The 19135-nt window shown below is 47.8% G+C and overlaps 1 protein-coding gene across 1 annotated transcript in view; it reads right to left on the reverse strand.

Moving 5' to 3' along the window:
* Positions 1-244: 244 nt before the first annotated feature.
* The window catches only part of LOC129404380 (UL16-binding protein 3-like), a 37573-nt gene continuing 18682 nt past the window's right edge, over positions 245-19135 (reverse strand). The window contains exons 2-4 of the mRNA XM_055136745.1: positions 3365-3628; positions 2235-2504; positions 245-752 (exon numbers count right to left, since the gene is read on the reverse strand). Coding sequence (XP_054992720.1) covers positions 502-752; positions 2235-2504; positions 3365-3628 — 785 coding nt within the window. The 3' untranslated portion in view covers positions 245-501. The remainder of the gene's footprint in view (positions 753-2234; positions 2505-3364; positions 3629-19135) is intronic.

Consider the following 19135-nt stretch of genomic DNA (forward strand, 5'->3'; position numbering starts at 1 on the left):
AAGTCTGTCTCCACTTGACCCTCCTAATGATGTTGCACTGGGGGCTCTTCAGGGTCAGGGGAATGAGATCCAGCTTGTTACTGGATTTTGCATATGAATACACCATGGGAAGTTTGCAAGGCTGTCCCATGTGAGCAGGAAACTCTCAGAAGATTGCCAGTTTCTCCCAGAGGGAGAAGTAGGCTAAAGATATTGTGGCCTCGTGCTTCTGAGAGCTTGCTTTTAAGTCTCTCTGGATGTTGGCCGTTGATGGGATTACACACACCTGGGTTCCTCTGCCGGTACCTTCATGCATGAGGCCTGTCCGAACGTGTAGAGAGAAGCCTCCAGCATGAGCATGGCTGTAGCTAGGTTCCGGTGGTCTTCGGCCGCCAGGAGCTCTGCTCAGGGTGGGGAGAAAAGCTGGAGCCCATCTCCTCTGAGGGGCCCCGGGGAAGAGAGCCAGGTGTGCGGGCAAGAGACTCTCTGCCCGCATATTATTATATTTGGACAAAAATATAATCATATTATATTTGGACAAAAATCCCATAAAAGAGTGATACATTTTTTCCAACAACAGTAAAATAAAATAAAGATGATAAGTATGACAATGACAAGGACAAGGACAATGACAATGACAATGATGGCTGAAGTGGGGACAGATGGACTTGAAGTTGTGGTTGGTGGTTCTGAAATGGAGACATCAGTGGAATTCCTTGCTAAGTCTCCCAGTCCGGGCTCATGAGATGGATTTGAGGATGGAGTTGATGGCCCTGAAATGAAGAGAGCAGAGAAAGTCCTTGCTCATGCCACTTTATTCACATTTATTGCACCCAATAATTATCTCTGCCACAATGAATAAATAGTCTAATCTGCTCTGTGCATCTCTTTGATATGCTAAGGGAGGAAGGGAAGATGGAATGTGTCCCACCTCCAAGGGTCTATGTTCAGCTGTCACTCTTCAGTGGACAGAAGAGGAGACGACACATGAAGATGAGTAAAGACGTTCTCTCTGAGGATGTGGGGAGAAAGGGACCCTCCTACACTGCTGGTGGGAATGCCGACTAGTTCAGCCCTTTTGGAAAACAATATGAACGATTCTCAAACTAGAGGTTGACCTCCCATTTGACCCAGCAATACCACTGCTAGGAATATATCCCAGAGAAGCAAAAAAGTATAGTCGAAATGACATCTGCACTTACATGTTCATCGCAGCACTGTTTACAATAGCTAGAATCTGGAAAAAACCTGAGTGCCCTAGAACAGATGACTGGATGAAGAAATGTGGTACATCTATACAATGGAATACTATGCAGCTGTTAGAAAAAATGAGGTCATGAAGTTTGCATATAAGTGGATCAGCATGGAAAGTATCATGCTAAGTGAAATGAGTCAGAAAAAGAGAGACAGACACAGAAAGATTGCACTCATCTGTGGAATACAGAATAATAGACTAGGAGACTAACACCCAAGAATAGTAGAAATAAGTACCAGGAGGCTGACTCCTTGGCTTGGAGGCTGGTCTCTCATTCTGGGCAACTCAGAGAAGGGAACACCAAGTAAAATGTTGTCGGAGGCCATGCTGGGGAAGGGTGATGCGTGCCGAATGTAGACTAGAGACTGAACACAATGGCCACTGAACACCTTTATTGCAAACCACAACACCTAATCAGAGAGAGAGAACAAAAGGGAATACCCTGCCATAGTGGCAGTGTGGGGTGGGGGGAGACGGGACTGGGGAGGGGGGGAGGGATGTTGGGTTTACTGGTGGTGGAGAATGGGCACTGGTGAAGGGATGGGTTATCGAACTTTGTATGTGGGGAAACATGAGCACAAAAATGTATAAGTCTATAACTGTACCCTCACGGTGACTCACTAATTAAAAATAAAAAATTGAAAAAAAAAAAAGACGTTCTCTCTGGACTTGAGTGTTGAGGTGGAATGGAAAGATTCCCAGAAATAGACAAGGATAGACAAAAGTGTGAGTAAGAAGTAGGAACAGTAAGAAGAAATGTCAGGAAATAAAATGAAGCTTCAAGTTGTTTCAGTATAAACATCTATATTGAGTGACAAAAATATGAGAGATGAGGAGAGATGTTAGAATTTGGGAAAGGAATGTGGTAGAGCACAACTGTGGCCATATTTTCTAAAAAGAACACACACACACACACACATACACACACACACCACACCCTGAGAGTGAAGGTCAATCTCATCTCAAGAGAACTACTGCTTCCTCCTACTTCCATAGTTACCGTTTCTGTCCTGGCAATACCAGAAATCCTCAAGCCACTTCTTACAGTCTCCCATGGACATCCTCTTTAAGAACGGGATCATCTCACGATCTTTCTCCCACTTCTCTTTAAGCGATTTGCCTCCAGGACGAACCACTTTCCATTTTTCATTTTCTGGGTGAAAGATGAGGGATTTCTGTCCATTAAAGCCAAACTCCCAGAATCCATTAGTGTCTCCACTGGAGTTTCTCTGACATGTCAACATTACCTGCAGGCAGACAGAGCCTGCCCCTGAGGAGAAGAAGACAGACACTGATTTTACAAATGCTTTGGTTCAGTCATATCCTTTGAGCTACCTTTTTTGAAATTTAGAAGTATCACAAATTCTCATTGTTTGTCAATATTATGGATTTCAGAGGTTTAATCTGTACCTTGATATGTATAATCTTTGTCATTTTCACCAACAATGATTCAATGTTATCCCACTGTCAAAGGGTGTTTATTCCTGACCCTTCCTCCTTTATGCCTTGGGTAAACAAAATGGTTTTCACTCTAATACCTTTACAGTCTTGTAAAAAAAAATGCAGAAAAAGCCTTCCTATATGAGGATAGATATTATACGTATGTATTACATATATATTACATATATTTATTTGTTGGTTTGGGGCCATACCCAGTGGTGCTCAGGGATTATTCCTGGTTCAGGGATCAATCCTAATAGGCCCTGAGGAAAATATGGGTGTCACAGATAGGGTTTGGGTTGGTCACATGCAAGGCAAGTCTTATTGGCTGTATTATCTCTCTGGCCTAACAGATACCATATTTTATTTATTTGTTTTTAAATACTCTATTTATTTATTTTATAAAATTGTTCATGAAGCTTTGTTGCATTCAATATTCCACCACCAATTCCAACACCATTTCACCTTCCAACCATCATTATTTCCAATTTTTTCAACTATCCTTTAAGTCTCTCCTTACAGCAGGCCCTGAATAATTTATTTTATGTTGCTTGTCATAAATAATTTGCTACAAGTGATCAAAAAATATTTCCTTAGAAATATGATACTCTAAACATGCATATATATAATATTTATATAGTGTTTAACCTTAGAGTCTGCTTTCCTCTGGACTGGACTTCTCCAACTTACCCCAGTCAATCAAATTTTCCTTTTTCATGTCAAGAAGTTGTTGCCTGAACGAGTGCCCTGCATCTCTCAACGTTGCAATCTGTTGTTTCCAGGTCTCTGTGTCAGACACCATCACAACCAGGACACTTATATACTTGACATTGTCATTTCCACAGTTGTAGGAAAGAAAAGTATCTGCATCCAGCTGACCTTGAACATCACACCATGGTTGCCCAATGCTGGGCTCAAGTGGTATGGTGAAGGTATAGCGGAGAGAACAAATATCTGTAGAGAAAACTCAGATTAGCAAGGCAAGTGCTCTACTATTGAGACATATACCTGGTCCCCATACTATGTATTATTGTTTCTTTTTTTAGTTTTGGAGTCATACCCGATGATTCTCAGGAGCTAATCCTGCCTCTCTGTTCAAGGATCAGTCCCAGGGGTGCTCAGGGAACTAGAAGGTACTGGGGATTGAGAACCATAAGGTACTGGGGATTGAGTGCGGGTTGGCTGCATACAAGGTAAGTAACTTAACCTCTCTCATCTCTCAGCACCACCTCTCCCCAACATTTTTTTCTTTTCCTTTTTGGGTCACACCTGGTGATGTACAGGGGTTACTCCTGGCTTTGCACTCAGGAACTACTCCTGGCAGTGCTCAGGGGACCATGGGATGCTGGGAATCTAACCTGGGTCGGCCGCATACAAGGCAAACGCCCTACCCGCTGTGCTATCGCTCCAGTCCCCCCAACACTTTTTAAAAAAACTATTGCTGCTTCCAAGTACAATTTTATTTCTTCTTGTAATGTTCCTACAGGGTTTCTTGAAAGACTGATTAAGTGATTATGTATTCCTTTAACTCGTGTTAGTCTGATAAGCTGTCACTCTTTCCAGTAAGCATGATGATCTCCTAGTTCAGTAGAGCTCTTGGTCTGAGTTCTTTTGCATTCAGCTCTTCACTATATCATGACGGTCACTATCTGACCTACAGATCTCCTCTTAGGAAAACTTGTTGTAGTCTTATTTCTATTACTTTCAATGGTGTACATTTTTTTCCTTTTTGGGTCACACCCGGCAATGCACCGGGGTCATTCCTGGTGGTGCTCGGAGACCATGTAGAATGCTGGGAATCGAACCATGGTCGGCCACATGCAAGACAAATGCCCTACCAGCTGTGCTATCGCTCCAGCTCTTCAATGATGTACATTTTACCATTGATTTTAGCACTGTCTCTTGTCTTTGATGTTACCATTTTCATTATACTGTGTCTTGCTATGCTCATTTGGGATATGGGTCTTTGCCAAATGCCACTGATATTAACAGGTCCTAAGTTTTTGATGTTGTCTCTGCCCAGGTCCACTGGATTGCACTGAAGAGATAATCAGGTCAGTGAGATCCTTTGGAACTCAGTGTGACATTTATCAAAACGATAAAAATAGATGTACCATGTGATTCAGCAATTCTAGGCTTAAATATCTAAGCAAAGAGTATGGAAACACTAATAGGAGGAACATATACATTCTTATATTCATATAGTAGCACTTACAAGGGCCAGGATATGGAAATAACCCAAATGTTAATGAAAGATGTTTGGATAAAAAAGATGTGGTGTGCACTCCTCTTCAATATAGTACTGGAAGTACTTGCGATAGCTATTAGACAAGAAAAAGAGATTAAGGGCATCCAGATAGGAAGGGAAGAAATCAAACTCTCACTATTTGCAGACGATATGATACTATATCTAGAGAAGCCTAAAACCTCTACTAAGAAACTCTTAGAAACAATAGACTTATACAGTAAAGTTGCAGGCTACAAAATCAATACCCAAAAATCCATGGCCTTCATATATGCAAACAATGAGGCAGAGGAAAGGGACATGAAAAAAGCAATCCCATTCACAATCGTGCCCCAGAAAATCAGGTACCTCGGAATCAGCTTAACCAAGGAAGTAAAAGACCTTTACAAAGAAAACTACATAACGCTACTCCATGAAATCAAAGAGGACATGAGGAAATGGAAACATATACCCTGCTCGTGGATAGGGAGAATCAATGTTGTCAAAATGGCTATACTCCCTAAAGCATTATACAGATTCAATGCGATCCCTATAAGTATATCCATGACATTCTTCAAAGAAATGGATCAAGCAATCCTAAAATTCATATGGAATAACAAACGTCCAAGGATAGCTAAAACAATTCTTGGGAAAAAGATGATGGGAGGCATCACCATCCCCAACCTCAAACTTTACTACAAAGCAGTAACAATTAAAACAGCATGGTACTGGAACAAAGGCAGAGCCGTAGACCAATGGAACAGGGTGGAATATCCCTACACACAACCCCAAATGTATGACCATCTAATCTTTGATAAGGGAGCAAGAGATGTGAAGTGGAGCAAGGAAAGCCTCTTTAACAAATGGTGCTGGCACAACTGGACAACCACATGCAAAAAAATGGGTTTAGACCTTGACCTGACACCATGCACAAAAGTCAGATCAAAATGGATTAAAGACCTCAACATTAGACCACAAACCATAAGGTATATTGAAGACAAGGTCGGCGAAACCCTCCACGATATTGAAGATAAAGGTATCTTCAAAGGTGACATGGAACTAAGCAATCTAGTAAAAACAGAGATCAACAAATGGGACTACATTAAACTAAAAAGCTTCTGCACCGCAAGAGATACAGTGACCAGAATACAAAGACTATCCACAGAATGGGAAAGGATATTTACACAATACCCATCAGATAAGGGGTTGCTCATCTTTCTTAATGCTGCCGTATTGGGGGCTCTTTCGGTGTCCGGTAAATGAGGTTCATTGTTGTTACTGTTTTTGGCATATCGAATACATATTGCAAATCCGTGCAGAGAAGCAATAAAGGAAGATCTCAAAGAGAGAAGAGCAGCAGTGTTGGCCGATGTGGCAGAAGCTGGGAAAAGTATTTGCAATGCTCGCCTGTTCTTTGCCAACTACAAGACCAAGATTACTGCCCTCCAAAGTCCTGATGGATCCATCACATCTTCCAGAAAGGCAATGGAAAGGATTATTCACGACTTCTACTCGAATCTCTTTGACGTCCACCTGCCCACATACCAAATTCCACAGGATGGATAAGTCATTCCCAATGTCCTCCCTTCTGAAATCTGACATGCCATTTTGTCGGTAAAGACACATACAGCACCCAATCCAGACAAGGTCAGACCTGAACACCTGAAGAATCTGCTGCCAGTACTCATCAATACACTGGCTTGACACTTAACATGCTACCTGTCTGAATGCAAGGTTCCGTCTCAGTGGAAAACCAGCAGAACCGTTCTGTTGTACAAGAAGGGAGACATCCATGACATCAGCAACTATTGCCCAATCAGCCTGCTGTCTGTCATCTACAAGTGGTTCACTCATGTCATCCTGAACCGAATAGGCAGAACACTAGATGAAGGACAACCATGCAAGCAAGCCAGGTTCCGAAAAAGATTTAGTACGATTGACCATATCCACACAGTGACCAAACTCTTTGAAGTTTCATGAGAGTTCAAGATGCTGCTCTGTCTAACATTCATCAATTTTTTTTTTTTTTTTGCTTTTTGGGTCACACCCGGCGATGCACAGGGGTTATTCCTGGCTCATGCACTCAGGAATTACCCCTGGCGGTGCTCAGGGGACCATATGGGATGCTGGGATTCGAACCCGGGTCGGCCGCGTGCAAGGCAAACGCCCTACCCGCTGTGCTATCGCTCCAGCCCCACATTCATCAATTTAAAGAAGGTCTTTGATTCTGTTGAGACTGAAGTGGTCATCGAAGCCCTAGCCAAACAGGGCGTTCAAACTCAATACATCAAGATCCTCCAAGAGCTGTATTACGGATTCACCACCAGGATCTCACCATTCTACAAGGAAGTGATCACTGATGTAAAGAGCGGGGTTCGGCAGGGTGATACCATTTCACTGAAACTCTTCAGTGTCATTCTCGAGAACATCATACGACAACTGGAATGGGAAGGAATGGGAGTGAAGATAGACGGACGGCAACTACACCACCTCTGCTTCGCTGATGACATCGTTCTCATAACACCAAACATTAGCCGAGCGGCAAAAATGCTGGCTGACTTCAACCCTGAGTGTGGAAAGATCGGACCGAAGCTGAATCTAAACAAGACGATGCTCATGAAAAATGAACTAGTCACTGACACTCCATTTGTTCTCAATGGAATGAACATCTCCGAATGCAGCAGCTATGTGTACCTGGGTCGAGAACACAACATGAGGTACGACTTGGCGCCAGAACTGCACAGGAGGAAGAGAACAGCCTGTAATGCCTTCAAGAGCACCGAAGAAGTGGTTAAGAGGACAAAGGACCTATGATTCTGGGCACATCTTTTCGATTGTACCGTTCTTCCTGCACTAATGTACACCTCAGAGACCTGGGCCTTCGCCAACAGGATGAGAGCCCTATTCGGGTATTCCAAAGAGGAATCAAAAGAGCTATGCTAGGAGTATCACGTCTAATCAAGGAATCTGGAGTTCCGACCTCCATCAACGATCAAAAATCAGGGACTCTGTCTTGTTTGCCAAGACATCAAAAATCAGATGGGTGGGACATGTAATGTGATTCAGAGACAACCGCTGGACTGGAGCTGTTACTGACTGGATTCCACGGGATGTCAAAAGACAGTGTGGCCGCCCACCAATGAGATGGTCAGACTTCTTTGTTAAAACCCTGAATTAACGGTTTGAGGCTCTTCCTGTTCCTGTAGCGAGCAGATATCATTGGGTTACACTAGCACTCGACAGGGACAGATGGAGACATTACTGGTGCCCGCTCGAGCAAATCTAAGATCAACGGGAAGACAAGTGATACAAGATTATTGAGCGGACACCAGTAATATCTCCATTCGTCCCAGCCCTGAGATTTTAGCAGCCTCTCCTTACTCGTCTTTCCCAATGACTGGAGGCTCTTTCAGGGTCAGGGGAATGAGACCTGTTATTGTTACTGTTTTTGGCATATCGAATATGCCACAGGGAGCTTGCCATGCTCTGCTGTGTTGCCAAGTGCTAAGTAGAAACAGGGAGAAGCAGACCTGAAATTCTCATCTTGGGATACTGAGAAACCTATAGTGAGTGGATCAAAGTAATAGCAGAACAGTGTTTTTCCTCACTTGGCCTTGAGGTAAGGGGTTGAGAGAAAAGGTCTCATGTTCCCTTTATCTCTGTGACAGGAGGTAAATCTCTGAAGGGCTGGGCTGGGAGAGCAAGGACCATCCCTGATGTTCTATTCCCCTTAGTAGCCAAAATCTACTGTCCCACCTTTGCCTGCTCTTGAGCAAGACCAGAAGCTCTCTGACGGCATGAGTCATCTACTCATGGATATGTCCCTAATGCCCACCTGGCCGGTTCCCAGCATCTGTCTTCCTGTAACCAAAGGCTATGCCAGGTGGCTATGGAGGAAAAGGGGGTAGGAGAAAGAACTGAAGGAGGGAGGGAGGGAGAGAGAGAGAGAGAGAGAGAGAGAGAGAGAGAGAGAGAGAGAGAGAGAGAGAGAGACTGAGTGAGAGAGAGGGAAAATGCCAGCCCTAGAGGCAGGCTAGGGAAGTGGTGGAGGTAGGAGTGGTGGGAGAGAAACTGGGGACATTGGTGGTGGGAAATGATTAAGGAATAGGTGCTGCAACATTGTATCACTGAATCCTGATCATGAACAAATTTACAACTGTATCATTGATTTAATAATAATAATAATAATAAGGGGCTGGAGTGATAGCACAGCAGATAGGGCATTTGCCTTGCACGCGGCTGACCCGGGTTCGAAACCCAGCATCCCATATGGTCCCCTGAGCACTGCCAGGAGTAATTCCTGAGAGTAGAACCAGGAGTAACCCCTGTGCATCGCTGGGTGTGACCCAAAAAGCAAATAATAATAATAATAATAATAATAAAAAGTAGGCTGCCCACCAGCCCAAACTCCAAGTGGTCCCGGCCGCCGGAAGTCATGCCCTCGACCCACCCTCGGCGCCATCTTGCCACATTCAACAGAGAAGCGGCCAGGCATTCTGGTGAGCAACTTGGCCCGGAAAATGCTCCAGACCTTAATTGGGGCCAACAACACCGGGGAGCCGGAAGGAGGAGGTGCAGCCAGCACACCTTCTCCAGATGGAGCCCTGGCGACGCTGAGCAGCAACTAACACGGCTCCAGGATTCGGGACTAGGACACATCCAAGCCGCGCGGCCGCTAACGTGGCCACGCGACCTTTTCTAAAACCTGAAAACATACAATCTTTTAATGGAAAACTAATTATCAAATGCTTCCTTAATAGGGTTATCTTGTTTGGGAGGTATAACTCCCACAACAATAGTGAGTTTTGTGTTGAAATATGGAACGTAATCAAGGTGAAGAGAAAATGAAGTGAAATTCATCAGTTATACAGTTGGGGTGGGGGGCAGGGGGTATACCGGGGATTTTGGTGGTGGAATATGGGCACTGGTGAAGGGATGGTGTTTGAATACGGTATAACTGAGACATAAACCTGAGAACTTTGTAAGTTTCCACATGGTGATAAAAAAAAAAAAAGTAGGCTGCCTGATGTTTCCCAAGCCCTATCTCTAGTTTCCAGAACTGACCCACTTCTCAGCTCTGGAACTGCACTGCCAGGAGAGGCCAGGATCAGGAGGGAACCTTTCCACTGAGAAATTCAGTGATTCCTCAGCCTCCCCAGGAGTCAGGTGACTTTCACTGTCTACAGTGGGCAGTAGAAAGTGCCCAGATTTCCATGATCCAGAGACACACAAAAGAATCTCTGAACTGAGGAGCTGGAGTGATAGCATAGCGGGTAGGGCGTTTGCCTTGCACGCGGCCGACCCGGGTTCAAATCCCAACATCCCATATGGTCTCCTGAGCACCGCCAGGAGTAATTCCTGAGTGCAGAGCCAGGAGTAACACCTGTGCATCGCCAGGTGTGACCCCCCAAAAAAAATCTCTGAACTGAGCAGCTTGCTGCAGAGATGCCTCCAGACTTTAAGCCAGGCCGACTTCACTGGGGTGCTTCAGACGGGGGCAGGCATTGTCCCTCCACCTGCCCCCTAAGAACCCCAGCGCCGCTAACCTCCAGAACTCAACGAAAATTGCAAGTATGTCGATTCAGTGCCGGCAAACTCCAGGCCTCAAGGGATAGGGCATGGGCTGGTCCTTCACATCTCCCCGTCTTCACGGGACCCTGGAAGTCACCAGGCTGCTACTTAACCTGCTGAATGACCCTGATCCAGAGACACACAAAAGAATCTTCAATCGAGCAGCTTGCTTTGTTCACTGCAGAGATTTCTCCAGAGTCTAAAATTATCTAAAATTTTACAGTTCCAGGAGAGCGAGGCTGCAACATCTTATGCTATCCATAACAAACGATACAAAGAAGAGTATGGGGGAAACTGTCTACCATAGAGGCTGGGGGAGGGGTGGGATGGGGGATACTGGGGACCTTGGTGGTGGGAGATATGAGTTGCTGGAGGGTGGGGTGATCAATCATTGTATGACAGAAACACAAATAGAAAAATTATATAACTCACGAGAAAAATAATAATAAACAAATAATAAAATAAAATTAACATTCTGAATAAAAAAAAAGTAATGTGGAGTTCATGCCCAATGCAATCAGCTTAATCAATGGCTGAATAAATAGCATACTCCTACATTATATATAAAAAAAGAAAACCAAAAATGAAAAACTTAGGCTGTTTTCTTTGTCAAAAAAAAAAAAAGTGCCCAGATTTAAATATTGGATCCAGTGTGTGAGCTACATTTGCCCTAGGAACCGAGCATGATCAAAATCCCCTGCTGTAAAAGTGCTGCATGGGTAGGGGAGGGGGTGGCGGGGAAGGTGCAGAATTAATACAACAGGCAGGGTGCTTGCTTGGCATGCAGCCAACCTGGGTTTGATTCCTCTGGCGTCATATATGGTGTTCTGAGGCCTGACAGAAGCAATTCGTGGGCGCAGAGCCAGAAGTACGCCCTGAGCACAGTCAAGTGTGGCGCAACAAGAAACAAACAAAAAAAATGTGCTGCATGAAGGAAGACAGGGGAGGAAACAGATAATGGTAACCCAGGCCCTGCTCCCAGTAGACATTTGGTTCTGGGGCCCCTGCAGTGATTATTTCACATCCCCTGATTTTTTTTTTTTGCAGGGGGGCGGTCACACCCAGCGATGCACAGGGGTTATTCCTGGCTCTGCACTCAGGAATTACCCCTGGCGGTGCTCAGGGGACCATATGGGATGCTGGGAATCGAACCAGGGTCAGCCGCGTGCAAGGCAAATGCCCTACCCGCTGTGCTATCACTCCAGCCCCCAACATCCCCTGATTTTGGAACAGGAATGAAAAATCTTAGTAGTGAACTTGTAGTTGGGGTCACCAAGAGGGAAACCAAGTGCCATCATCTGAGCCTGTCTGCTCTTTCTCAAAATAGAATGAAAACCCTGTGTGTTATATGTATGAAATGACAGAGGTGAGTTTCCACGTTACAGTGGCTGGGTGTGAACACCATCCCGTCACCTCCCAAGACTTCCTGCAAACGGCACACATAAAGCCTTCAGCTGTCTAGACATGGGTCTGTGTTAAGAGTCCCGAGCTCTGCTGGTGGCTGAAGGGATCCATAGGAAAGGAGTGACCGAGTGTGGCTGCGCTTGTTTCTTGAGTCACACGACACACGGGCCTCTGGGCCTAGAGGGATGTGTGGTAGGAAAGTCACTATGTAGAGTCACAGCAGTCCTGACTGCAGGCTGACAAATGCACCGCCATGCCACCTGGAGCAGAGAAATCCACCCCATTCAGGAGCAAAGGTCTGGGGCTGCTAGAGATGAGGCTTAGGCCATGGAGCATCAGAGCAGCCTCCACCCTTTCCCTCAGGTCACAGAGACACATGCCCAGCTGGCATGGCCTGAGCAGGCCCACAAGGAACAAGGAAGCTGCACAGAGGGTGGCAGGCCCACCCCAGCAATGGACCACCCCCATCCTCAGTGTCAGCTCTGGCTTCCCGGGGTGCCCTCAGAAACTCCTAAAATGTGGAAACTCAGTCTGCAGTAAGCAGGGGCAGTGGCCCATAACCATTTGCTCCACCCTGAAGCCACTCGGCTTATTTAAGACCCTTCTACCCACAAACGATTTCCTGGGCGGGGGCGCCATCTCTGGACACCTTCTGGCACCCTATGGGCTCAGAGAACTCTGCTCTTCTAGTTTGGTGTTTTTTTTTTTTTCTTTGCCTGTGGTTTCCCTGCCTTTACGGGGAAAAGCGGCTGCTTGGTTGACTCATCTGCCAAGCGGGGTTTAGAAGCTTCTCATCTCCCCCCTCCCTCGAGAAGTTCACAGACTCCTCCATCTCCGAACTTCCCTCTTGCCCCCCTCCCGGACTGGGTATTTGTGTTTGTGTCCACGGGGAAGGACGGAAGGAAGCCGCTTAATGAAATGTAGCTGGGCCTGAGGCAGCTACATTTGACGGGGGGGGGGGGGGGAGGAGGGGGGAGAGGCTGGATTGCCCCCTGCGAAATGAGCTTTAGTGGGTGCAGGGTGGTCGCGCCCCTGGGAGCTGAGCAGAAGGCGGGGCCGGCGGGAGGGAGCGCGGAAAGGACCCTCGGAACAGAACTGGGCAGAACTTGTTCTCCCGCGGGTGCGCGCTGAGACCCCCTCCCCCCACACCGGGTCCCGCACTTTTCGTGGGGCTCGCGGAGTTCCGGCTTCCCGGAACCCACGGGGTTGGGGGCGCTCAGCGCGCCCCTTCTCGCCCTCCCCCTTTCTGGTTCTTTCTGCACGTCTTTCTCTCGCGGCTTTGCAGCCCCCAAAGAAGAGCAACCCCCCACCCAACACCCTCCTCCGCACGCCAACTCCCCCCCCCCCCAGCCGGTGGGGGACAGAGCAGGGGCGCGGGCGCGCGACCCTGAATTCCCGACCCCTCCCAGGCGTCCAGCGGCCCGCGCCTGTCCCGACTCACCGGCACGGTTCGGCGCTGCCCGCGGCGCGTCCCCTGGCAGGAGGAGAAGGACGGGGAGAAGCCTGAGCGCAGCCCGGGGCCGAGCCATCGGGGTTGGCGGCGGATCACAGTCGGAGGCTAAGGAGAACTTTGGTTCAGAGCATCTGGGAGAGAGTGCCCTGCGCGCCAGCTTTTGTAGTGCCCCGTCCCGGCCCGTGACATCATCCGGGATCCTTGGACCAACCACGCCTCCGCTCTTCCCTGTCAGCTGGCGAATTCGGGACCCTGGGAACCCCCTGGGGGCCGGCACGTGCCAGGCCCTGGGAGGCCGGCGGAGAGGAGCGGCCCGCGCCCAGCCGCGCCCGAACCCGACTCGGAGCCGGGGTTCGGGACCCTGTGGGGCGCAGACGGGACGCGGTGCCGGGGAGCGCACCCCGATGCCACAGCCCTGCAGAACCGAGAGCGACGCCCGCGGGGAGGACAAGGTCCTGGACGCGGCCTGAGCCCGGCTCGGAGGGCGCCAGTTCCTGCCCTGCTCCGCCCTGGACCAAGCACCCGCTGCTCACTCCAGCCCCGGGCTCCGGGTCCTGCAGGATGGATCTGCCCCACTCCCCTCTCCCCACTGCACCCCTCCACCTCCACCCCAGCTCTCCAGGGCTCCCACCCGCTTCCCGCTCTCAGGTGGCTGCCTTCCTGCTTCAGCAGATGGCCAGCGAGTGTGTGGTTGTAAAGCAAGGCAGGAAGCTTGTGGCTAGTGCTTCTCTGAACAAGGTTCTAGTGGGGTGCTCTGGGGAGCCCCCAAATGGGATCCCAGAAAAAATGGAATTGACTGGGAAAAAGAGGAAGCGCGCCCCAGAGAGGATGTGAACAGACCCCAGTCTGCCTACCCCCTTAGTGAAAGGGTAAGGCAGCCTCACCCTGGATCACACCCCTGAGTCTTGGCACAAAGCACCTGACCCAGGACCCTAGTCCCTCTACTGTACTCCAGTTTCTCACAATGTACCCCCCGCCGCCCCCCCCCCCCCCAGTCTCTGACTGTGAACACAGAACCCCTGTGAAAGCCAAACACTTCCTCCAACACCAGAAAACACCCCAGTAAGAATCTGGCCCACAAAACCCCAACCACAGAGGCAGGAAGATGTAACCCTGAGTGTGACTCTGGGGAGAAGAGTAAAGAAGGCACCACTTCCACCTTTGTTTCACTGCTCAGGGAAACTTCCTCATTTATGCGAGGGTCTGAGAAACTTCTTTGCATATGAGTGATGGAATGTCTCCATCTATGCAGGCCACTGGGTGTCTATCTGTGTTCAGCCACACCCCTCTACTCTGTAGGGCAAAAAGACATGCAGGGGAGTTTGGGGGGATCAGATTTGACTCAGCTACGGTGCCTCATTTTGTAGGGGATCATGTCCAAGGATGTCTAGGCTGTGTTTAGAGTGATCAGAAACGAGTCCTGTCAATCCTGGAGTTTGGGGGTTCGGTGGACATGTGAGGATTGTGCATCCTACAGGAATGCGCCTCAGTGTGGGAGCAGGAAGAAGCCAGGGAAGTAGCTGAGTGAGTGACACAGCCCTGGTTTTGCATGAGATCAATAAGATCAACATAAACAAAGGGGGCCACTAGGAATACCCCATGTGGCCATGGGTGAGAGTTAGGGGGACCATGACATTGTGGGTGCTGGGTCTGGACCACCTCCTTGGTGACCCTCCACCTTCCCATAGGAGCTATCCTGTCTGTCATGAGCACAGGGCTTGCAGACAGAAGCACTGTGTGATGGTTAAGCCCAGCTCAGGGTGGGCAGCTCTGATGCTCTGTGTGGTCACTTGCACTCCCATAGCCAGATCCTCCCCTCCAGGACCTGACCAGCAGTGTTGCCTCTGGGACCAGGGTTGGGGTGTGGGGGGGTGACTTCCATTCCAGAGATGCTCTGGAGACCCTGAGGTGCTGGTTCCTAACCCCTTGAGGGCTCTAGCCCCTTGAGCTACCTCCCCAGCCCAGAGAGGACCTTTGCCCTAGGGGGGTGTTAAGAGACCCCTTCCCTGGGAAGCTGCTGCTCATCCTATCAGATTCTAAGAGTGGCATTTCTGGAAACTTGGAAAAGATTCCAAGCGTGTGCTTGCTGTGGTTTTTCAGTCATCTAGTCATCCAGCCTTGTGTTTTGTCCTTGTTTTAATTATTAAAATCAATCATCTTGTTTTCCTGACAATCAGTGTGCTGACAGTCATTGTCAGAATTCTTTGGCATGATGCCATGGTAGCACCAACCTTCCTGCTCATTTGGACTCTTTGCCCCTAGCAGGGCACCTGCCCAGCATTTCCCTTTCATCCTCTTCACCCCCATTATTCCAGGAGTCCATTCTGGAAACACCAGTTCCCACTGCCCCTCTATGTAAATTCACACACTGACCCAGCATCTTGGGCAAATGCTGTCACAGGCTTATTGAAGACTCCTCGGGATCCCTTTTTGACCATGTTTTTCTCAAGGGCCAATCAGCAAGAGTTCTTTAATTTTTCTGTGGAAATGGGTGATTGCACACTTTTTTGGGGGAGGTTTATTTTCATCCTCCTGCTATCACCGCTTACTTTACCATAGAAAGTCACCATACTATTTGGTGACTCTCAAATACTGCCTCAGAAATTCTCCAAGTTCTATTTTATGTGGAGTGTCCAATACCTTCTCCCAAACTTCTAAGGAACTAGTCAATTAGCACCTGTAGGATAACATAGCCTCAGGTAGTTTAGGTTTATTGGGTTGTTCCCATCACAGTGCTCCCTTTCCTCTGTGCTTATTTGTAACTTCTTTCTTTGTGCTCAGTTGACTTGTAAATATTGTTCTTTTTTCTCCTTGAGTCCTTTGCATAGTTTATTCAGAGCCATGTCCTTTTTGTATGGACACAGGAAGACTTAGCAAATGCTATGCTTTTGTAACCTGGGAATCATTTGACTCTACATATTTTTCTCCTGGGCAGCTGTTCTCTCAACCTAAGACCTAAGCCTCAGCTGCCCTTACTTCCTAGCATCCTCAAAAGCAGGTCCTGAAGAGGGATGGGATGCACCCAGGGCAAGCTATGTGCTACCCTGGCATAGAGATGGGCCATGCGGTCTCTTGACATCCCATGGAATCCAGTCGGTAACAGCTCTAGTCCAGGAGTTGTCTCTGCATTGCATTACAGGTCCGGCCCATCTGATTTTTGATGCCTTGGCAAACGAGACAGCGTCCCTGATTCTTGACCATTGACGGAGGACGGAACTCTGGATTCCTTTTCTCACTTGAGTGAGATGTGATACTCCTAGCATAGCTCTTTCAATTCCTTTTTGGGATACCTGAATTGCATTCTCATCCTGTTTTTGTAGGGCCCAGGTAGCTGAGGAATACAGGAAGAATGGTGGAATCGAAAAGATGTGCCCGGAGCTGGAGATTCTTCATTCTCTTAACCACTTCTTCGGTGCTCTTGAAGGCTTTCCACGCTGCTCTCTTCCTCCTGCGCAGTTCTGGCGCCAAGTCATTCCTCATGTTGAGTTCTCGACCCAGGTACACATAGCTGCTGCATTCAGAGATTTTCATTCCATTGAGAACAAATGAAGCGTCAGTGACTAGTTCGTTTTTCATGAGAATCGTCTTGTTTAGATTCAGCTGCAGTCCAATCTTTCCACACTCAGGGTTGAAGTCAGCCAGCATTTGTGCTGCTTGGCTAATGTTTGGTGTTATGAGAATGATGTCATCAGTGAAGCAGAGGTGGTGTAATTGCCGACCTTCTATCTTCACTCCCATTTCTTTCCATTCCAGTCTTCGCATGATGTTCTTGAGGGTAGCACTGAAGAGTTTCGATGAAATGGCATCACCCTGCAGAATCCCTCTCTTTACATCAATGATCACTTCCTTGTAGAATGGTGAAATCCTGGTGGTTTCGTAATACAGCTCTCGGGGGATCTTGATGTATTGAGTTTAACACCCTGTTTGGCTAGGGCTTTGATGACTGCTTCAGTCTCAACAAAATCCAAGGCCTTCTTTAAATTGATGAACGTTAGATAGAGCGGCATCTTAAACTCTTGCGAATGAGCTTAGTCACTGTGTGGATATGGCTGATTGTGCTGAACCCTTTTTGAAACCCGGCTTGCTCACATGGTTGTCCTTCATCTAATGTTCTACCTATTCTACCTGCTAGGGTTAGGAATGATTGATTAATCTGGCCCTGACCGCTGTTATCTGAGTTTGTGGCAAGATATTCCCAGGAGAGCTGCCCTACAAGCCTCAATGTATCTCTTATTGTATCCATACAAAAATAACTAGTATTAAGATGTTGATGGAGGGGGCTGGAGCGATAGCACAGCGGGTAGGGCGTTTGCCTTGCACCCAGCCAACCCGGGTTTGATTCCCAGCATCCCATATGGTCCCCTGAGCACCACCAGGAGTAATTCCTGAGTGCAGAGCCAGGAGTAACCCCTGTGCATTGCCAGGTGTGACCCAAAAAGCAAAAAAAAAAAAAAGATGTTGATGGAGTTTTTGGACTGAGGAAAGGAGAAAAGCACTTTAACAGGTATTTTGCCTGCGGGTGGCCAGGAAGGGCTCTAGGTGGTGTTTTCTTTGAACCTGGTGGGCACTCAGTAAGGGCTTTCTTATGTTGATTTTGCTACCAGACTGAGTGTAGCCCAGAGGGCAAGGTGGAGAGAGACAGTGAGGGGAGGGGGGAGAGAGATTTGTCAAGAGGAGAATCCAGAGAGCTGGGATGGAGGAATGAGGGGCTAGGAGAGACAGGAGGAGCTGGGAGTGAGGGGCAGTGTGAGACTAGAATGGGGAGCTCAAAGAGACTGGAACAGGTGCATGGAGAGAATGGAATAAACAGCAACTGATCAATCAACCAGCTTGGCCCTATTTCGTCTTTCATCTTACGTCTTTCCTCTTTTTTGTTTCCTTTTTCCTCTGACCCATGGCCTGGGCCACTCCAGCTGGGCGAGCAGCCGGGGACCAACCTCCTGAACCCGGGCGAGACCTCCCAGGAGAGTCGCTGCCCGGTCGCACCCCTGCCAGATGTTTATTACAAGCACCATTTTCAGAACTGAGCAAAATCCTGAGACACTTCATGAACTCATTCTTCTTCTCTTTGGTTCCATATTCAAGCTTTCCTCAACCGTGACTCAGCATTCTCAAACACCAGCCCAGAGCACTCTCCACCTCCCTCCTGGCTTCAACTCTGACAGTTATCTCATAGCCCGGCCTCTCCTTCATACCTACCTCGCAGTTTGGGTAGGTGTGAGTTCAAAATATGGCCAAGAGCCACCTCCCCACCCTGGCAGACCAATGCCAAGGGGCCAATGAAGGAGGGAGCAGGGCTGCTAGGTGGTAGGTACTCAGTCACCGCTTATGCTTACTCCAGTCTCACCACATCCTTATTCCAGTCTCCCAGCTTTGGTTATAGAGAAATCTCGGAGGGTTTGTGGCAACAATTACACATAGCTGTGGTTGCACAAGGTGCAGATGCCAAATCCTCTCTTCAGGGGAAGCTCTTCTAGGCAGAACCTCATCCTGGTGCGAGATCCACTCATGGGCAGAATTCCATAGAAGGGCATAGTTCTCCTTTCCTTAGTCCAAATCCATTGAAAAAGTCATCTGAAATTTACTTCTAAATATTTCTAGTCATTTTGTATGGACGAACTAAGAGATAGATTAAGCTTAAAGGGTGTCTTTCCCTGGGGACATCTCGATCTATAGCGAGATTATAGTAATCTATAATCTCTCAGATTACAGTGTTCAGTCCAGATTAGCTTTTCCTAACCTCAGAGGGATCCTTATCCAGGATCATGAGAAATGATATAGGAGTTTCTCTATAAGTAAGACTGGGAGA

Source organism: Sorex araneus, chromosome 4 (genome assembly GCF_027595985.1).
Source record: "Sorex araneus isolate mSorAra2 chromosome 4, mSorAra2.pri, whole genome shotgun sequence".
In the NCBI taxonomy this organism is placed as follows: Eukaryota; Metazoa; Chordata; class Mammalia; order Eulipotyphla; family Soricidae; genus Sorex; species Sorex araneus.